A 17,167-nucleotide genomic window follows, 5' to 3' on the forward strand; every position below is an offset into this window, starting at 1 on the left:
GGCATCTTTTTCTGCAGCTTTATAATTGGAGGGAAACAGAAATTTCCCATTAACTTGCACATCTATCTGAGAGAGCCATTTGACAAGTGATTTTGGGTGATGTTGGCACCCTCAGCCACTGTCTGTATCAGATAACCTTGCCTGCAGGAACAGAACAATAGAGGTCAATATTCATCTCTGAGACTAGAAGCTTGCAATTTGTCAAGTTAACTCTGTTTTTAATGAAGCCTGAGTGTAGGTCATACCTTTGTCAGGAGCAAGATGCTGGTTCGTGACTTGTGGAAGGGAGTCAGTTGAATGGGACAGAGTTTTAAAGTTTTCTTCTCTTTTTAAATTTACTTTTTCTGTTGCAAAATTAGTGACTGTTTGCAAGTGTTATTGGGAGCCATGTAAGTGTTGTGGGTTGTTTTTGTGGAGGTAAATGGTGATACTCTAGAGTTTTTGCAAAGATGGGATTAATATGATCCCCAAGGAGAAGAGGGTTGTCTTTTCTGGATGCTGCTTTGGACATAATTCTGTTCCACATAGAGCAGTACCCCAGAGAAAGAGGGGGAGAAATACATGAGAAGAGAAGGCAGTGGGAAAATGCATGTTAGTAGGAAAAACAATCAACCAAAGCCAAAATATCCAAGGAAAAACCAGCAATGTGGGGAAGTTGCTGGGGTGGGGCTGGGGTAGATTTCCTCCTTTCAGCAGCAGGTGCCTGGCATGTTCACCTTGTTCAAGAAACCTTGGCCATAGCAAGGAACCAGTACCTGCAAGGAAGACATCTAAGGGGAATCTGAATCTGTGTAAGTGAAGTTTGTAGGGTTTCTAACACTTTTCCATGCTTGCTTTCCCTGGGGAGGGACGTGTGACTAGTGCTTTGCTTTACAGGAGCTGTTCCAAGTTAGTCCAGGTGCTGCTGGTCCCAGGTGCCAAACTGAGCTGGATTTTCTGAGGAACAATAGTCTTTTAATCTTCTAAATCAGAAGCCTAGGGCTTGGCTTGAGAGATGGGGAATTACTGTCTTTCTGCTCTGAGAAATACAAGGACATGATACTGTATCTTGTATTATAATGGCACCACTCTCTATGCTCTGCTGTCTGTCTTCATTTTTCTTTTGCTTTGCTTGTCTTGGCACTTTTGTACTCTCTTCTGCATCCTTATTTTGCTTTTCCCTCTTTTCCCTTTCAGTTTGGTTGTGTTCTTCCTCTGTTCATCCATTTCTCGTCTTCCTGGTTCTCTCCTTTGGTTTCTCTCCCTAGCCCTATGTGTCTTAATCTCTCTTCAGCATTGCTCATTTCCTCAGCCATGCCTTCTTTACTGGGTTTATTTTTTCAGTCCTGTTAACTTCTTGATCTGTTTCTGTGAAGAACACGAGGTAGTTTTCTCTGGGGAATAAGGTTTGCCAAATACCTTCTGACTGCGAAGTCACTGTGTCTCTGTCAGCAACACTGATGCAAGATGCTCTTGCCCTTTCACTATCTCTTCCAGTGTTTATCTGGTTCTGTTGTGGGTTTAATCAGGAACTAATCTGTCTGAAAAATAACACGGCCAAAAAAAAAGTGTTTGTTTTTTCAGCTGAGTTAATTCCCTAGAGTGATTCATACCTTGGCGCCACAAAACAATTCTGGCATAGTGAGGGATTGATTTTTTGGGGGGCCACAGCAGACTGTTGGGCTAAAAGGTGGGATTGCTTAAAACTGCTGTTTTAACCATCCAAATATGAATGGAAAAGCATGTGGTCAAAGCAGAGCTGGCTGCTTGGAGTGTAACATTCTGCTCTTCTGGGCTGTTTGTTCTTCCTCATGTAATGTTGATTTTCTTAATAATTAGCAAGTATTAAGAGGAAACATTACGTGTAACTAATTCTGGTCTGTGTATTCACAAACCCTGATTCTGAATCAGCTGTCAGTGATCAGCAATGAGCTGATGGTGAATCCCTGTGACTCCCCTGCCAGGAGTGATAGTAACAGCCAGAGCCAGTCTCAGCTATTTGACAGGTAAGGGAGTCCACTGGGGCCTTTCACAGTCTAGGAGTGGTAGGAGATAAGTGGTATATACATAAGTGATAGTAAAAGGGAAAGTTACCAGCAGTTTAGTTTTAGGTTGCCTCATGCTTTCTGCCGTAAAAGGTTTATTGTGATATCATCTGACAGAAGTTTCTGCTGAGAAATTTCTGGTTTCAACCATTTGGAAGTACTTGGTGCTCCAATTTCACACTCCTGCACGTTCTTTTTTTTTTTTTTTTCCCTTCATGGGTCTTTATTTGTTGCACAGAATGGACTCCTGGGAGCTGAATTAAAATTGTATAAAACCTCTTTAAATCTTACACTTCTACCTTTCAAGTGGCTGACTTATCAATCTGAATAATGTTTGGATATTGGAAAAACACAATACAGCTTTTCTGGATGACTTTTTTAGTTATTGTTACGATGAAGAGCTGTGAAGTTTACTTTGGAGCCTTAACTCTCAGTCTAGGCAGACCTTGTGTTTGTCTGGCTCTCCTATGAGTTGCTACCAAGAATGCAACCTCCTCCTTAGCAGTGGTATTAGTTACAATTATTTTCTGATGGAAAACTTGCAAGTTAACTAAAGCAGAACTTGCTGAAAATCATGTGCTTAATATTTACTGTTCAGCTTTGTTCCTTCCCTGGAGTTATTAATGAGTTGCTGGTTCAGGAATAGTGTGCATGGGCCTTTAGTGGAAAGACATAAAAATGAGCAGCTTTTATGTTGCCTTAACGTGGTACATTTTTAAAGTGGTACAATAAATCATATGCAGCCTTATGTTCTTTGATGTCTTTCCTCCAACTAGTCCATTAAAATCAGCATTCCCACAGTATGAATTGACTAAATGGGCTGGTTCTCCTGTTTTGTATTCAATGGCAAAGAAAAAAGGCCTTACTATGAGGAAAAATAGTCAGGAAAGCTGCTCCTTTGGTTTTTTTTTCTACCTCCTTTTTTTAAAGGGGGTGGTTGTCTGCTTTGGTTTGGGTCTTTTTCTTACCATAACAAGGGCAGGTGTCCTGGTATGTTTGTAATTACAGTTTGTATGCAGAATGTTTCCTCTTGCCATGTTGAGACACTTTAAGAAAAGTCACTACCACTTTGAAACCTCTTGTATGGTGATGCTGTTAAACTAAAAGGGGATAAGACCACGTTCTTCAAAGTTCACTGCTGTCAGGAAGCAACTTTTGCTGCCTTCTGGTAATTGTGGTTTTGTTCAAGTCTGTGGGACTGATTGATAATAAATTTATAGTAAGGCAACTGAATTCAACTGCTCTAAAATAATCCTCTTCATAATGCTACTGGGTTTTTTTCCTTCTGTTTTTTTTTTTCCCCTCTTCTCTTTGGAAGTAATGTTTTTTTACAGTATATGCCATAATAGCTGACCACAGAATCCAGTTGTCTGGTAGTTTGAAGCCAAAAATAAAAGTCTGCAGTCAATGAAAACAATGAAATTTTTTTGACTGGCAGACTGCTTGATTTACCATTCTTTCCCACCTCCACTGAGGAGATGCTTCTTAAAGAAAACTCATTCCCTGATGAAGAAACTCCTTGTACTCTGATCAGCAACTACAGAGTGATTAAATCCCAACAAATTAACGATTATCCTTGGTTACTCTTTACTTCCACCACAGATGGGTGGTAGCTGGAGTCACATAGATTTTGCCTGTGCATAGTTGGGTTTGTAGTGGCAATTGGTGTGCAAAATACTCTTACTGCTTGGTGTTGGGGTGTTACAGACAATAATCACTGTTAAACCTCTCCTGATTTTATACCTTTAAAATTAAACAAGATAAAACCATTTTCTTTAAAGAATTCTGTGCTGTCAAGGGAGCAAATTTTGCTATTATTAGTTTTAGTTTTGCTGAAGTCTGTGGACTTAACCCTCTACATAAAAAAAAGCAAATAAAATAATTTCTTTCCTTTATGAAGTACTTTGAAAATGCTGACCATCAGGTCACAGGATGAGGCAGGAACTCCTGTGAAGCCTGGAATTTTTTCCTAAAGTGTGTGGGAAGCAACTCTGCACCTCACACACATGCTTGGATCTAAGTGGGCCAGTCAAGCCACTGTGGTTAAGAATATTTTGCTTTAAATCCTCAGTGTTTCCCCCCTGTGCTCACAGCCTGTTTGAATCCCTACACCAGGTGGTACCTTTTGCTCATTCCTTGGAAAATTGTAGAACTGATAAATATGTAAATATGTACAGCTTTCCCAAAACAAGGTAGGAGCTTGGTTCAGGTAGTGCCAGTTTAAATACATAATTACAAGAACAAACTCACCCAGGTCATTGTGATCATGCTGTTAAAGATCCGTGGCTTGAAACTGGTGTTTCATGTCATAGAATCCCAGAATGGTTTAGGTTGGAAAACGTGTGGGGTTTTTCATGTGCTTTGCCGAAAGATTGTGGTTTCCTTGATTCTCCCATAGACACTTTGTTACAATTAAATGTATTGTGTCGAAGGGGAACGATGTAAATGCATTTTTAACTTAGTCCCAAACTGCTATGTTATTCCCAGATATTTGCCTAAAATCATGGAATGGTTTAGGTTGGAAAAACCCTCCAAGGCCATCAAGTCCAACCATTCCCCAGCACTACCAAGGCCACCACTAACCCATGTCCCCAAGTGCCACATCCACAGGGCTTTTAAATCCCTCCAGGGATGGGGACTCCAACACTGCCTGGGCAACCCCTTCCAATGCCTGACAGCCCTTTCCATGAAGAAATTTTCCCAGTATCCAGCCTAAGCCTCCCCTGGCACAACTTGAGGCTGTTTCCTCTCATCCTGTCCCTTGTTCCCTGGGAGCAGAGCCTGACCCCCCCAGCTCCCCCTTCCTGTCAGAGAGTTGCAGAGCCAGAAGGTCCCCCCTGAGCCTCCTTTTCTCCAGGATGAGCCCCCCCAACTCCCTCAGACGCTCCTGCTGCTCCAGACCCTTCCCCAGCTCTGTTCCCTGCTCTGGACACAAAGTATATATGTCTGTATACATATTTGACAACATGGCAGTCCATATTCCTCAGGTGAGGAATGTTTTTAGAGAAAATTGGAGCTTTTATTTTTGATCAGTGAAGTGAAGGAGCTTCGCTCTGTGCTGGCTCTTGTTTGTGCTGAAATACAGTTTGAATATTTAGTACCAGTGCTGCTCTGTGGGTTAAGGAAAAGACAAATGTTTCAGTGTCGGGTTTCCATTCTTACATTAATTCATTAGCCAGATGTCATCTCCACAGGGACTGTAGAGCAAAGTCAGTACCACAGTTGCTTGCAGCATTTCCTTTGTGCCACCTTATGACTCTTAGCTTTGCCATTTTCTAGCTAAGTGTTACTGTAATTTGCCTTCTGTCTCTTCACTGCACAAAAAAATACCTAGTCTCTCACTCCTCCGTGTCTCTCACTCCACTTTCCTGCCCAAGCAGAGGAAAGAAAGCCACTGCTAAGCTTGCCCCCAAGTACCTGGGAATGAGCTGCTATTTTTGTACCTCCTCATACTCTCTCCATGAATCTATCCACGGGGATGTGACAGTATTAATACTTCTGTTCAGTGCAAGAACACCATTTCACTGGTGTATGTATGTCTGTGTGTGTGTGTGTGTGTGTGTGTTGGGGTGGTGTTTCTGCTGAAATTCCTCCTCACCAGATGTTTCTGTTGAGTGAACTGAAATTCTGTGTGTGGCAATTTTGTGTGTCTTGTGTGTGGCAAAATTCAATTTTGTGTTCTTGTTGTATGAGTAAGAGCAAGTGGGCTGTAGGTAGTTTTTAAGCATTGCACTTCATTTGGGTAGAAAAAAAGAATGACTCGAGTGTTAAAAGCTTTGCTGAAGATCTGAAGGCCTTGCTTGGTTTTTCACTGGTTTTGATCCTGGCAACTTGCAGAAATTAGGCAACTCTGTGGAATTTGTTTGAGGATTTTGTGTGGATTTTAATAACTCAATGGGAAGAAAAAAAAATCTGTAAGAACACTATACTTTGAACTCCAACTGCTTAGAAATGAGGGGAAAATGAACCATAATTCAAAGCTGCATGTCTGCATTTATGGTTTAAATCCTGAAGCAATTATAATAACCACTCAGACTGTGTCCCCAGGATCTTTGAATAGTGGGAGGTGGGTCACGTTGTGTTAGATGATGATTATTCAGTACCTAAGAATTCTCTACTGAGTTGGTGTCCTATGCAATATTCACCCTCCCTGCTCTTAGGAAGGAATAAATCCTGATGACAAGCAGCCAGCTGGGCAAATTTAGAAGTTTGTTTGTTGTTTTTTTTTTCAGTGCAAGGTCACACAGACCTAGAAAACTGTCATGAACCTGTTGTGTGTAGTTGCTGGTGGTGTGTTCTTACTCAATACCATTTGTTTTTAATTACTCCTCATGTTTTTAGTGCTGAGACAAGAGACCACCTTGGAGACCAAGTCCATTGTTTTTAAAGTATATATCAAAGTGTAAGTTTGTTCTTTCTGAATCTTATGTTTCAAAGCATAAGAGAGGAACGAATGCTGATATTTGATATCAGGACAAGCCAATCTGCATAAAGTTGTCTTAGGATATTCAGCTGTAGGTGAAGAGCTGTCTCAGCTGTCAGCTCACTGCACAGTAAATTACTCTGGTATACAGGGAAATTTGCAGCCATCTTAAAACTTAATATGTTTGATGTCTTTATCTTGAATAATTTCCTATTGAAGGGTTTTGAAATAATTCTTTTTGCTGCTGTTCCTGCCAATGTCGTCTAATCCTCAGGAGTTTGGTCACAGCTCAAACTCCACAGCTTCCAAGAGCACATCTCCACAGGGTTTTCGGCAGTGGAGCGGGTTTAGGTGCTTCCCACACAGCACCACTGATAATCTCAGGTTGATTGTATTACCAATCTAAATTTAAAAACAGAAAGAAGGAGGGCTGTTTTCCCCCACCACTGTCTTTTAGGTTGCTGGCAGAGCTGTAGGTGGTTGCTGAGATGGGGTTGAGCAGGTGGGACAGAGAGTTAGTCTCTGATAGTTTTGTATAAATCAGATTACTCTTCAGAAAACTTAATGCTTAGGAAGGAACAGCGACTTTGGCAATCTTAATTATTGCAGTATTCAGTTTTGCTATATTTTTGTGTGAGAGTAGCTCTGCAAGAGAGGCTGTACCACCAACCTTTATAGGCTTAGCACTGTTCAGGTGTCGTTACATTGCCACTCTCCTGTTTATTCTGAGGATGGTGGTTGTCATACCTTTCATTACAAGGATGTGGCTGCATGAGCTCTGAAATTGTTCAGCTATATTACATACAGTTAATTCAGTCTGTGTAGGGGCTGTACAGTCTCCTTCAAAGCCCTGAGCAGTAGGACCTGCAGTGATAGGACAGGGGGTGATGTTTTTAAACTAGGAGAGGGTAGGTTCACAATAGCTAGGAGAGGGAAGATTCAGACTAGACAGAAGTGAGAAATTTTAATGACGAGGGTGATGGGACAGGGTGCCCTTTAGTTATTAATATTGAGACACCTTCGTATGGCTCAGTGCGGCACTGGAGACAATATCTGGTTATTCATCTTGTTTTCCCATCTGTTGAGGATGTTTTTGAGTATCACTTGTCCTGCACTGGTAGATTTGTAGTGTTGCAAGTATGTGTTTGACGCAGATGGTGTTTACTTTCAGTGGTTGTTGGCTGGTTTTGCTTTACTGCTTTATTGTTCTTCTCGGATGATGGTTTTCTGAGGCGTATCAACAGGCAATTAATGAAGTTACAAAAAATTTGGTGTTTCTGATGTGGTTGTAGCATTAGTATAATAACATTAATTCAAGGAAACGCTATTAGCTTGAGGTTAAATATTGGGTTAAGGTTTCTTTAATTCGTGCTTTAAAAATATATAATTTCAAATGAAATTTCTTGTAAAAAAAAATCAAGTTCACTCTGTAGGCTGCTGTACTTTCAGTGGTGCCAAACTAAGTGTGACAGCACTAGGGCCACAAAGGTAGTGGTAACACAAATGATCACAGAATTCCTTAGATTGGAAAGGGGCTCTATGGTCATCTAGTCCAGGCATCCCCCCAGCACTGCCAAGGCCACCACTAACCCATGTCCCCTGGTGCCACATCCACAGGGCTTTTAATTCCCTGCAGGGATGGGGACTCCGCCACTGCCTGGGACAGCTGTGCCAGAGCTGGACAACCCTTTCAGTGAAGAAATTTTCCTTGAATATCCGACGTGAACCTCCCCTGGCACAACTTGAGGCCATTTACTCTTGTCCTGTCACTTGTTACTTGGAAGAAGAGACATTTCACTTGGACTGTTCACTTTTGAGTGTTAGTTTCCTGCATTATAGTTGCTGTACTTTGAATACGTCTTGCAGTGCCTGGTATTAGGATGGCCAAGCACTGGAATGGGTTGCCCAGAGAGCTTGTGGAGATACTCCAAAGCCACTCGGACATGGTCCTGGGCAGCTGGCTCTAGGGAACCCTGCTTTAGCAGGTTTAACAAGCTGACCTCTGCCAGCTAATGGATTGCTGAAATTAAGCGCTTCGTAGAAGTATTCTATGACTGTTTTGTAATGAATTTTCACTTCCAGTGCAGGAACCCAACTGCTTGTGTAACCATTTTTCTTTTCTTTCTTCCGTAGCGCTGACTTAAAGCTCTTGGAAGAAGCCACAATCTCAGTCTGCAAGTCTTTAGGTGAGAAATTGTGACATGTTTTTTTCCACGTGCTTTTCCAGAAAAATTAAGGACCAGCATCCCCGTGCACATTCATGTCTTCAGTATTCTATTTGTACGTGTTACACTAGTGAGATTAAAGCAGTGTAAAGATTGTGTTTATGCATATCCCAAACCTTTAGAAACTTCTGCCATTAGCTGTTTTACAGAATGATACGACTGAAAGGTTTAAAACAAACAATTCCACCCCTACTACCTCTTCTTCCCTCTGCCCTCTGATCTGATCAGTAAGGGGAAGGGATCAGAGGACAAAAGGAAGGAATGATATAAATGTGATCAACGGTGTTTCAGTAAGGTAAAAGGCAGTTGTGAAAACCTGCCCAGTGTTCTGACAGGAGACTGCTATGGTGTAGACAAGTCTTGGAAAGAAAGCAGTATGAGTATCCCACCTTGGGGCTATTTTAAATCTAGGGTGAATAGTATTTTTTAGTGGTAAATCATGTGCTGGAGAATCTTAAAAGAACAACACCTGTACAGCCAAACAAGGCATACTGTGCTTTATGTAGAAATATTTAAGACATTGAAATTTGTGGTTTTTTCTATATGTTGTTTGAATGAAATAGTGTCACCTTAGACATGCTATGTAATTGTGTCTTATTTTTCCTTATCTAGTTGAGAAGAATCCTCGGACAGGAAACCTTGGGTCATTGATTAAAGTCTTTCTTTCTAGAACCAAAGAATTAAAAATTTCAGCAGAATGTCAGAAGTAAGTCCCTGGAGAAAAAGCTTGTGTGCCATAATTTTTTAAATGTTCCTTTTGTTGCTAGCCCTTGAATTTTTTACTTTACTCATTAACATGCTCACAGATCAAACCTTGGAATTCTCTTATATTGTGGTTTGAAGCAGAACAAGTGTCTAGTACTTTTCCAGACACAGAAGATTAAGTACAATAGTAGATAGGTTGCTGATGAAAAAGACATATTTGTGTTTTAGATGAACATATTTGTGTACAAATGGTGGAAGTTAGGATTACTACTGGTTTAGAACTGTTTAAAAATCACCTGAGCTTTTTAGCTCAAGCTTAATGAATAAACCAGTATTTTATCTTGGAAATGTTTAAAATATATAAATAATAAAAGCACATATAAATATATAAAATATATATTTATAAATATATGTATAAATATGTATCGAGATATTGCTTTCATGTCATGTTGTGCAGCTGCCACTGGTTTTGCTTGCCCCTTTCAGCAGTAGGAAAGAACTCCAGGAGATTACCTGTGCAGCACTGTGGGGCTTTTGCAGGAGTCTTTCCATAGTTGGTCCCTGACCCCCATAGATGAATGTTCCACTCTCATCAGATCTGAGGCTGCAAACCCAAAACTTCCTTTTTGGTGCCCCCTTGCTCCCAGGACTGCCATCAGTTTTTTTGCTTGTATCTGGAGAAAGAAGTTGCTCCTGGCTGGAGAGCTTTTGCTGCTTTAATCCAAAGATACCTTGAAAGTGGTAGTTGACTCTGTGCTGTTGCATGGGCTTCCAAGCAGTTACTTATTGGGACTCAAGAAAGTGTAATGAAGCTATATTCCCCTTCCAGGCATAAAACCTGGCAGATATTTGTGTAAGTTGCATAGGAAAGCTGTATGGTGCTTATGAAGTCCATGAATGCTTATGGTTATTTGAGGGTTATTTGACTCGGAGAAGGGATAAGGTTCATGGAGCCAGAGAAGCTTTCAGGTCTCAAATCTGTTGGAACTTTTCCAGTGTCTGGGTACCTCGAGTCCTTAGTGTCTAGAAACCTTCAGATGTTTGCTGAACCATCAAAGACTAATACTTCTGTCAGCTCTGGTGTTTGTAACTATAAATGTCTTTGGGAATAAGGTTGTATTTTCTGTACTACTTTTAAATACATTTCCATTGTGTTTTCAGTTTTCAATTGAACTCCCTGCTTGAGCAGTTTGGGTTTTCTTTGCTTCAGCTCCAGGGACTTTGTCTACTCTGGCACTTATTTTCTTGTGGTTTTTGATGTATGCTTGCTGGTGAAGCGTTACTGATTCTTGTTTGTTTCTGCTTCTTTTCTAGCCACCTCTTTATCTGGCAGGCTCACAATGCACTGTTCATTATTTGCTGTCTGCTGAAGGTATTCATCAGTCGAATGTCAGAAGAGGAGCTCCAACTTCACCTTACTTACGAAGAGAAAGCCGGACCAGGCTCATATGGTAGGTACACACTAGTACTAGTGAAACAAACATCCCATGAGAAAATAAAATGTTTTCATGTTTGCAGGTGTGGCACTTAGGGAAATGGTTTAGTGCTGGACTTGGTAGAGTCACATTAATGGTTGGACTTACTTTAAGGGTCTTTTGCCTTTGACCCTTTAGGGTCTAATTAATTCTGTGATTCTGTGTTTTGTTTGGACTAAGAATCCCAAACTTTGCTTTAAAACTAGGAATTAAGCGCTAGAGGTTTGGATTAATTTGGCAATTTTTAAACAGTTGTTCAGAAATGGTGCTGCAGACCTACTTGTCATTTTCACACAGTTTGAAGGGTGTTAATGGTCCTCTTCAGAGGAACAGAACAGAACTAGGGTGAAGCTGACTGTTGGAACAGCAGTACTGAAATTAATGCTTCTTTTCACATATTTTTCGTAAACCAACAGCAGCCACGGAGTGGAGTTAATGCAATTTTTAGGAATCTAGTGAGGGAAGGTGACAGTACTGTGGTTAGACTTGATCCATTGAAAAGGCAGCTACTGGGCAAGAGTTTATATAAGAGTACAAGAAAAGCCAAAGAATTGAGGCAGAATGTTCAAAAATGGGTGCATCTCCAGGAAATGAAGCATGTATTACACAAGATGGAAGATGGCAGGGAAGAAACTCAAGTAATCCAGCTGGTTTTTTTCCATTCTTTCTTTTTGAATAAGTATAATATGAATGCATTCAAAATCAGTTAGATTGCAGCAAAAAGACAGTGTTAACACTGTCTGCCACAAACCTTTGCGCAGCGCTGTATCAGGATGCTCTTACAGAGTTACAAAGCACATGATGGATAACACTGGCATGGGAGCCTTGGTTTCCTTCTCTTTGTTGTGAGTCCTGGAATCGTGCAGGTTGGAAAAGCCCTCTGTGGTCATCGAGTCCAGCCGCTAACCCAGCACTGCCAGGGCCAGCTCCGGGCACTGTTCAGTTTGCAGATGCATGTTGTTCACCCCATAAAGGCAAGAACGTCTCAGAATGCTGATACAGTGTGAGTGGATTGTGGGAGGACAACCAGAAGGATCTCACTGTGGATTTCCTGCAAGGGGGATGCTCGTTGAGGACCCCGAATCGCTGCTTGCTCACTGAGCAGTGAAAACTGCTCGTTAAAGTCTGTTTAACTCCTTGGCGCCCGCCACTACTCTGGGGAAATCAGAATTCTGGTGCCAAAAGATTAAGTACTACATGTTGAAATGGTTTAATGTATTTAAACTGTGATGAGTGATCTCCAGGAATGAAGTCAGCTCGCTGATGCATTAGAAAGGAAAACCTGCTTGTAATAAGCTATCCCTGCAGACTGCTGTGGGTTAGTTCCCGATCTGAAAAAATGGCCCACCTCTTGTTGCAGTGTACAGCATAACCCAGTGGGATGGGTGGAAAAGCCGATACTTTTGTTGGGTTGAACCCCTGTGATCTTTATTCCTTGCTCTGGGAGTTCCTCGCAGCGTGGTATGGAAAGTGATTCTTGTCACTGGGGTAGATCCGTGTTTATACTGTGTCTAGTAGCACTTGACTGTAATTCACAGTGACATTTATTAGCGATAATTTTGTGCATATTGGTGGCAAATGTACTTAGCAATTATCTCCGAGCAGATTGTTCATGGGATGTTGTTGATTAGGAAGGTAATTGTGTGTGGTCTGCTGGGGAGGCAGGAAATGAGCCGCTCCTCGGCTCCTCCTCGTGTTTCCAGCTGGGGATGGTTCTTGCGTCCTTCCTCAGGGTATTGAGGTTCCTTATGGGATGAGTTTACACAGCCACTGGGTTTGGCTCCTAAAAATTTTCACACTGGTTTTTCAAAATATCTGTAGAGTGTGGGAATAAGGTGACTACCTTCCTATAATGAAGTCAAGTGTAGCTTTCTTTAAGTTTTATTTTTTACTCTTTGGAAACTAGACCATGCCTGTTATTGCGAAGTTGACGTAGATTCATAAGTATTTTTACTGAGGCTTTACTGTATTTGGCAAACATGCTTTTTAAAAATTATGTTCTTGGTCATCCTTGCTGTTTTTTTGTTCACTGGAGCTTGATGTTATTTATAATTCTTCGATCGCAAGCATGGTAAAACAAGCCTTATAAAAGACATTATTATATCTACTAGATAATGTAAATAAAATGTCCATATAGATAAAAGCTTTATTACAGTGTCTGAATTTTGAAATGTCCTTATTTCCTTAATGCCTGGTGAGTAGTTACTGAAAAGAACAGCACAACCACCCAACAACACAAACAACCTCTCTTTCCTGTGATCCATTTTCATGTTTTATTCAGTCTCTCAGCTTTCTGAGAAAAGGTAACTGTTCTTCTCAGGATCATCAAAACTCCTTTGGAAGTCACACTGTGGTGGTGTTTGTTTGCCTGCTTAAACTGTGAGCATCACATTTTTATCCTTCTAGTTGGATAATATATTCAGTGCCATGTTCCCTGAGTTTAAATACAGCACCTGGGAGCTCAGAGCACGTTGGGATGCTCACGCTGCAGTCAGAGCATCAGCACCTGCTTGGGATATTTGATCTCCTCCCAGATTTTGCAGTTCATATGCTTTGCCTTTTTCTGAATGTCCTGTTTGTGCTTTTCCCTGCTAGACTGTGTTTTAAACTCAGAAGAAAGCTGTGTGTTTTGTGTCATAAAATGTGGTTTTTTTCAATGTTTGAGTGCATGGATATGTTGTAGCTGACCATTACAAAATTGTAGTGAAGGAATTGCACAGCATTTAGTCCCCACTAGCAGCACTGTTTTTCGATTTACTTCAGAAGAGTCATACCATGAGTAGAAATTTCTTCCTTTAGACAGTTTTCACGCGATCCTTTAGCCCAGGAAGTACAGCCTTTGCCTCTTCATCCATAATTGGGAATTTGCTTATAATTTTGGAGGATATTGCATAGTTTTGACTGCAGGAAAATTCTTACAGAGACTTAAACCATATTCTTTTAAGATGCAGCTAAAAAATCCTGATAATAATAAATCCCAAACTGGACTTGGCATCTGTTGATCTGAAGCTGGAGTTAGTCTCACCAGCGCAAATCATTCATCTTTCCACTGTCTGCATCCCATTATTGCTGCACAGTCTTTAGCTGTGTTGTGATTCAGAGGTGTAAGAGAGCACATGCTGGGTATTGTATTCTGAGTCAGACCACCAATTCATTTAACCTATTCCCTGAGCTGTAATAGGAAGCTTTATCCACTCTCTGTTTTATCACAAGGCTGCTGCGGGCTGTTCCTGGTGTATTAAAGCAAGTAAGAGGACTTAGAGGAGGGAATAAATAACAACACATTTACTGCAACCCTTAAATGATTTTGTGAGTGTTCAGCTGTCACATAAAGGAAATGAGGGATGGCAATTAATTTATGTACTTATTATTAGGACTCTTAAATGGAAGTTGGGAGTTCCTGAGAGTCCTTAGAGCTGAATATCAAACCACAAAACCCAAGGAAGCCTTAATTCTGTTCTGCAACAAATGATTTATCTCATTAATTGTGTCCAGGTTCTGTCCTATCTGTATGAGCAACAGGGCAGAAAAACAAGTGGCATCTAAGGTGAGGATACCTGGCTATACCTGAATATCTTATTAATATTAGGCACATCCAGCTGCTACAGCAGCTCAGATCAGGTCTTGGCAACGTAGTGGTTTGGTTCTTGAGAAGAAAGACTGTTGTGATGTTGTTCTTTGTGTCATGGCCAAGGATGGAGCTGGTTTTGCTAGAAGTGGAACCTCCTGGCATGTACAGTTTCTTCTGGCTAAGCCATTTTGCCTGTGCACTGTGTGCTAATCCAGTGTCTGAAAGGTGTGTAGCTTTGGAAAAGTGTGTGTTTGTGTGTGTGTGTGTATAAAAAAAAAACGAACAAAAACCCTATATATAATATATGTTATATATTTATATAATATATATTTATATATAATATAAAATATGTATATTTATATATATATAAATATATAAACCAAACCAAGCAAACCCCACCAAAAAGTAAAAATCTAGCAAATTACCTGCGAATTTAAGTAATCCATGTGTTTGAGGACTTAAACATAGCTGATGTAAAAATGGTACTTTAGCATAACTGAACATTTTAAGGCCTGAGTGTGTTTACAGTTCTGCAGTGGAGTTTGGAAGATGCACCTATGATTCCTCTCTCTGTGAGTCTGCTCTAATCTTATCTGGACAGGTTCACCCTTTACTTATTTCCCCCAAGGCTTTACACGTGTCTTTGATCCAAGTATGTGATCTATTAATGTGAATGAGTCTTGTGTGTATTGTCTTTATCCTGCTATTGAAAGAGGCATTGTTTGTCAAAACACAGAGTGTTCCATGTTTATGGCTCTCTCTCACGTTATAGATTTGGCTTGTATCCTCCTCATTGTCTTGGCAAGATGAAAATTAAACAAGAATGCTGTGCCCCAATGGGGAAAAGGACACATTAATTATTGTAGCTGAATGACATTGATTACAGCAATTAAGCTTTTTTAAAAAAAAAAAACAAACCAGACATCATCTATGTGACTGTGCTAACCCAATATTTTCTTCCTTCATTTTGAATATAGTCGTGGGGGAAAAGCCTTTTTTCGTATTCAAATAACATTATTCTCTCTTCAGATGAGTTGTGTGCGTAGTATGGTGGAAGAAACAATATCTTAAAAACTCGTTCACTTTGCTTTTTTCATCCTTTTTTCTCAATTCCCTTTTCTCTGTTGTCAAGAGAAAAAATTAGGTACCTGCTGGGAACTAGCAGAAGTTTTGCTTTATAAGCATTTTCTAGATTCAGAAAGCCTCAGGAAAATGTCACATTCGAGTTACTTTAGAATACATTATCTGGGCTCCATTATTGGCTGTGGTTTCTGTCCAAGGTTAAATACTCCGAGCAGTTCTCGGTTTTTACTAACAGGAGCTACATTGTGTTACTCATGGGGGATTCTATATAAAGGAAACCACGTTTCCGTGATAAAAAACTGATTTCCTTTAGAATGTGCAGTTCACTAGGTGACAATTTTTAATGTGTTTTTAATAAATCAGTTGTGGAAAGAAATGATTTTGCTTTGTTGTGAATATTCCCCCCGGTGTGCTTCTTAAAATTGAGTCCTGGGCTCAAGAACAAACTTGGGTTAAACAGAGTAAAACTGTTGTAACCTGGCTATAATGTTGTGTTTATGGCAAGACTTATTTATTGGAAAATACAAAATAAACAGGCATTTGGGTAATTATTTTGCTGCAGTGCTGTAATGCAGGGGATAAACTATGCCTGCTCTTAAGCCATTCACCACCATAAACTCCTCCACTTCTTTATGGTGCTGTAAGTTTCTCTTCATAATTTTATTTTTGAAAGCAGAAAGAATCCTGATGAGCCAAGAGATTTATCTTCTGGGTTTTTTTAGTATTATATGAAAACTTCAGATGGTTTAATAAGCTTTTTCCTCAGTGAGTCTTACAAGTCTTTTTTTTTTGCCGTTGCTTTTAAAAATTGCAGTGCTGATGTAAAATACCACCAGTTTTATTGCTTAGAACAGCTGAATGTTTTAAAATAATTTTGAATCATTTCATGCATTTTGACGCATTGTGTATGACTAGAGAATAATTTCTGTTCCCTTAAAATGCACTTACTTGTCATTGATATGTGTAAAACCTCTTCAATAAGTAAAGATATATTAATGAAAAAACTGTATGTACATTACTCGAGAGCAGCAGTGATGTGCTCTGTAGCTGCATTCTTTTGACAGGTCACAACTTAGAATATTCAGTGTATGTTAGACAAATGAAAGTGTTTTCTATCTGTCTCTGATTATTCTCCAGTTGATTTAGCAAAAGGGGGGAGGAAAATGTGTGAAGTGATGGGAATTTTGAGAGATTTGACTGTGGACCAGTGAGAAGTCAGTAGTGATTAGTTCAACTGTTAGTAATGACACTGTTTAATATGACCTTATGCAAGGAGTAAAGTAAGGCTTGATGTGCTAAATGTTAGCATATTCCTACAATACCACCATCTCATTTAATTCATGCACGTGTTATTAGTTGTTTGTTTTATGTAAAAAAGTGAAGACATCACCATTTTCTCTGGTGATAATCCCAAGTGCCTTCTATTTCAGGATGAAAATCCCATCTCCTTTAACAGGTGGAACTTCTCTTCTAGTGTTTGTTCCTTAATTTAAATATTGACTATGTGAATCTGTGTTCTTAAAGCTTTGTTTTCTTTTGGTATTTGACAATCAAGAAATCTTTTGATGTGATTGTTTTCAGGAGCGGAGTGTGAAGACCTCATAGAAGAGTTGCTGTGTTGCCTCATCCAGCTTATTGTTGAAATTCCACTCTTGTAAGTT

The 17,167-nt window shown here is 40.0% G+C and overlaps 1 protein-coding gene across 3 annotated transcripts in view; it reads left to right on the plus strand.

The window, feature by feature from the left end:
- The window catches only part of DYM (dymeclin), a 214,277-nt gene that overhangs the window by 14,554 nt on the left and 182,556 nt on the right, over nucleotides 1-17,167 (plus strand). For all 3 annotated transcript variants that reach the window (XM_018078808.2, XM_018078811.2, XM_018078810.2), the window contains exons 3-6: nucleotides 8,581-8,633; nucleotides 9,285-9,378; nucleotides 10,692-10,828; nucleotides 17,088-17,160. In XM_018078808.2, the coding sequence (XP_017934297.1) occupies nucleotides 8,581-8,633; nucleotides 9,285-9,378; nucleotides 10,692-10,828; nucleotides 17,088-17,160 (357 nt within the window). The remainder of the gene's footprint in view (nucleotides 1-8,580; nucleotides 8,634-9,284; nucleotides 9,379-10,691; nucleotides 10,829-17,087; nucleotides 17,161-17,167) is intronic.

Source organism: Manacus vitellinus, unplaced genomic scaffold (genome assembly GCF_001715985.3).
Source record: "Manacus vitellinus isolate BGI_N305 unplaced genomic scaffold, ASM171598v3 scaffold_42_pilon, whole genome shotgun sequence".
Classification (NCBI taxonomy): domain Eukaryota; kingdom Metazoa; phylum Chordata; class Aves; order Passeriformes; family Pipridae; genus Manacus; species Manacus vitellinus.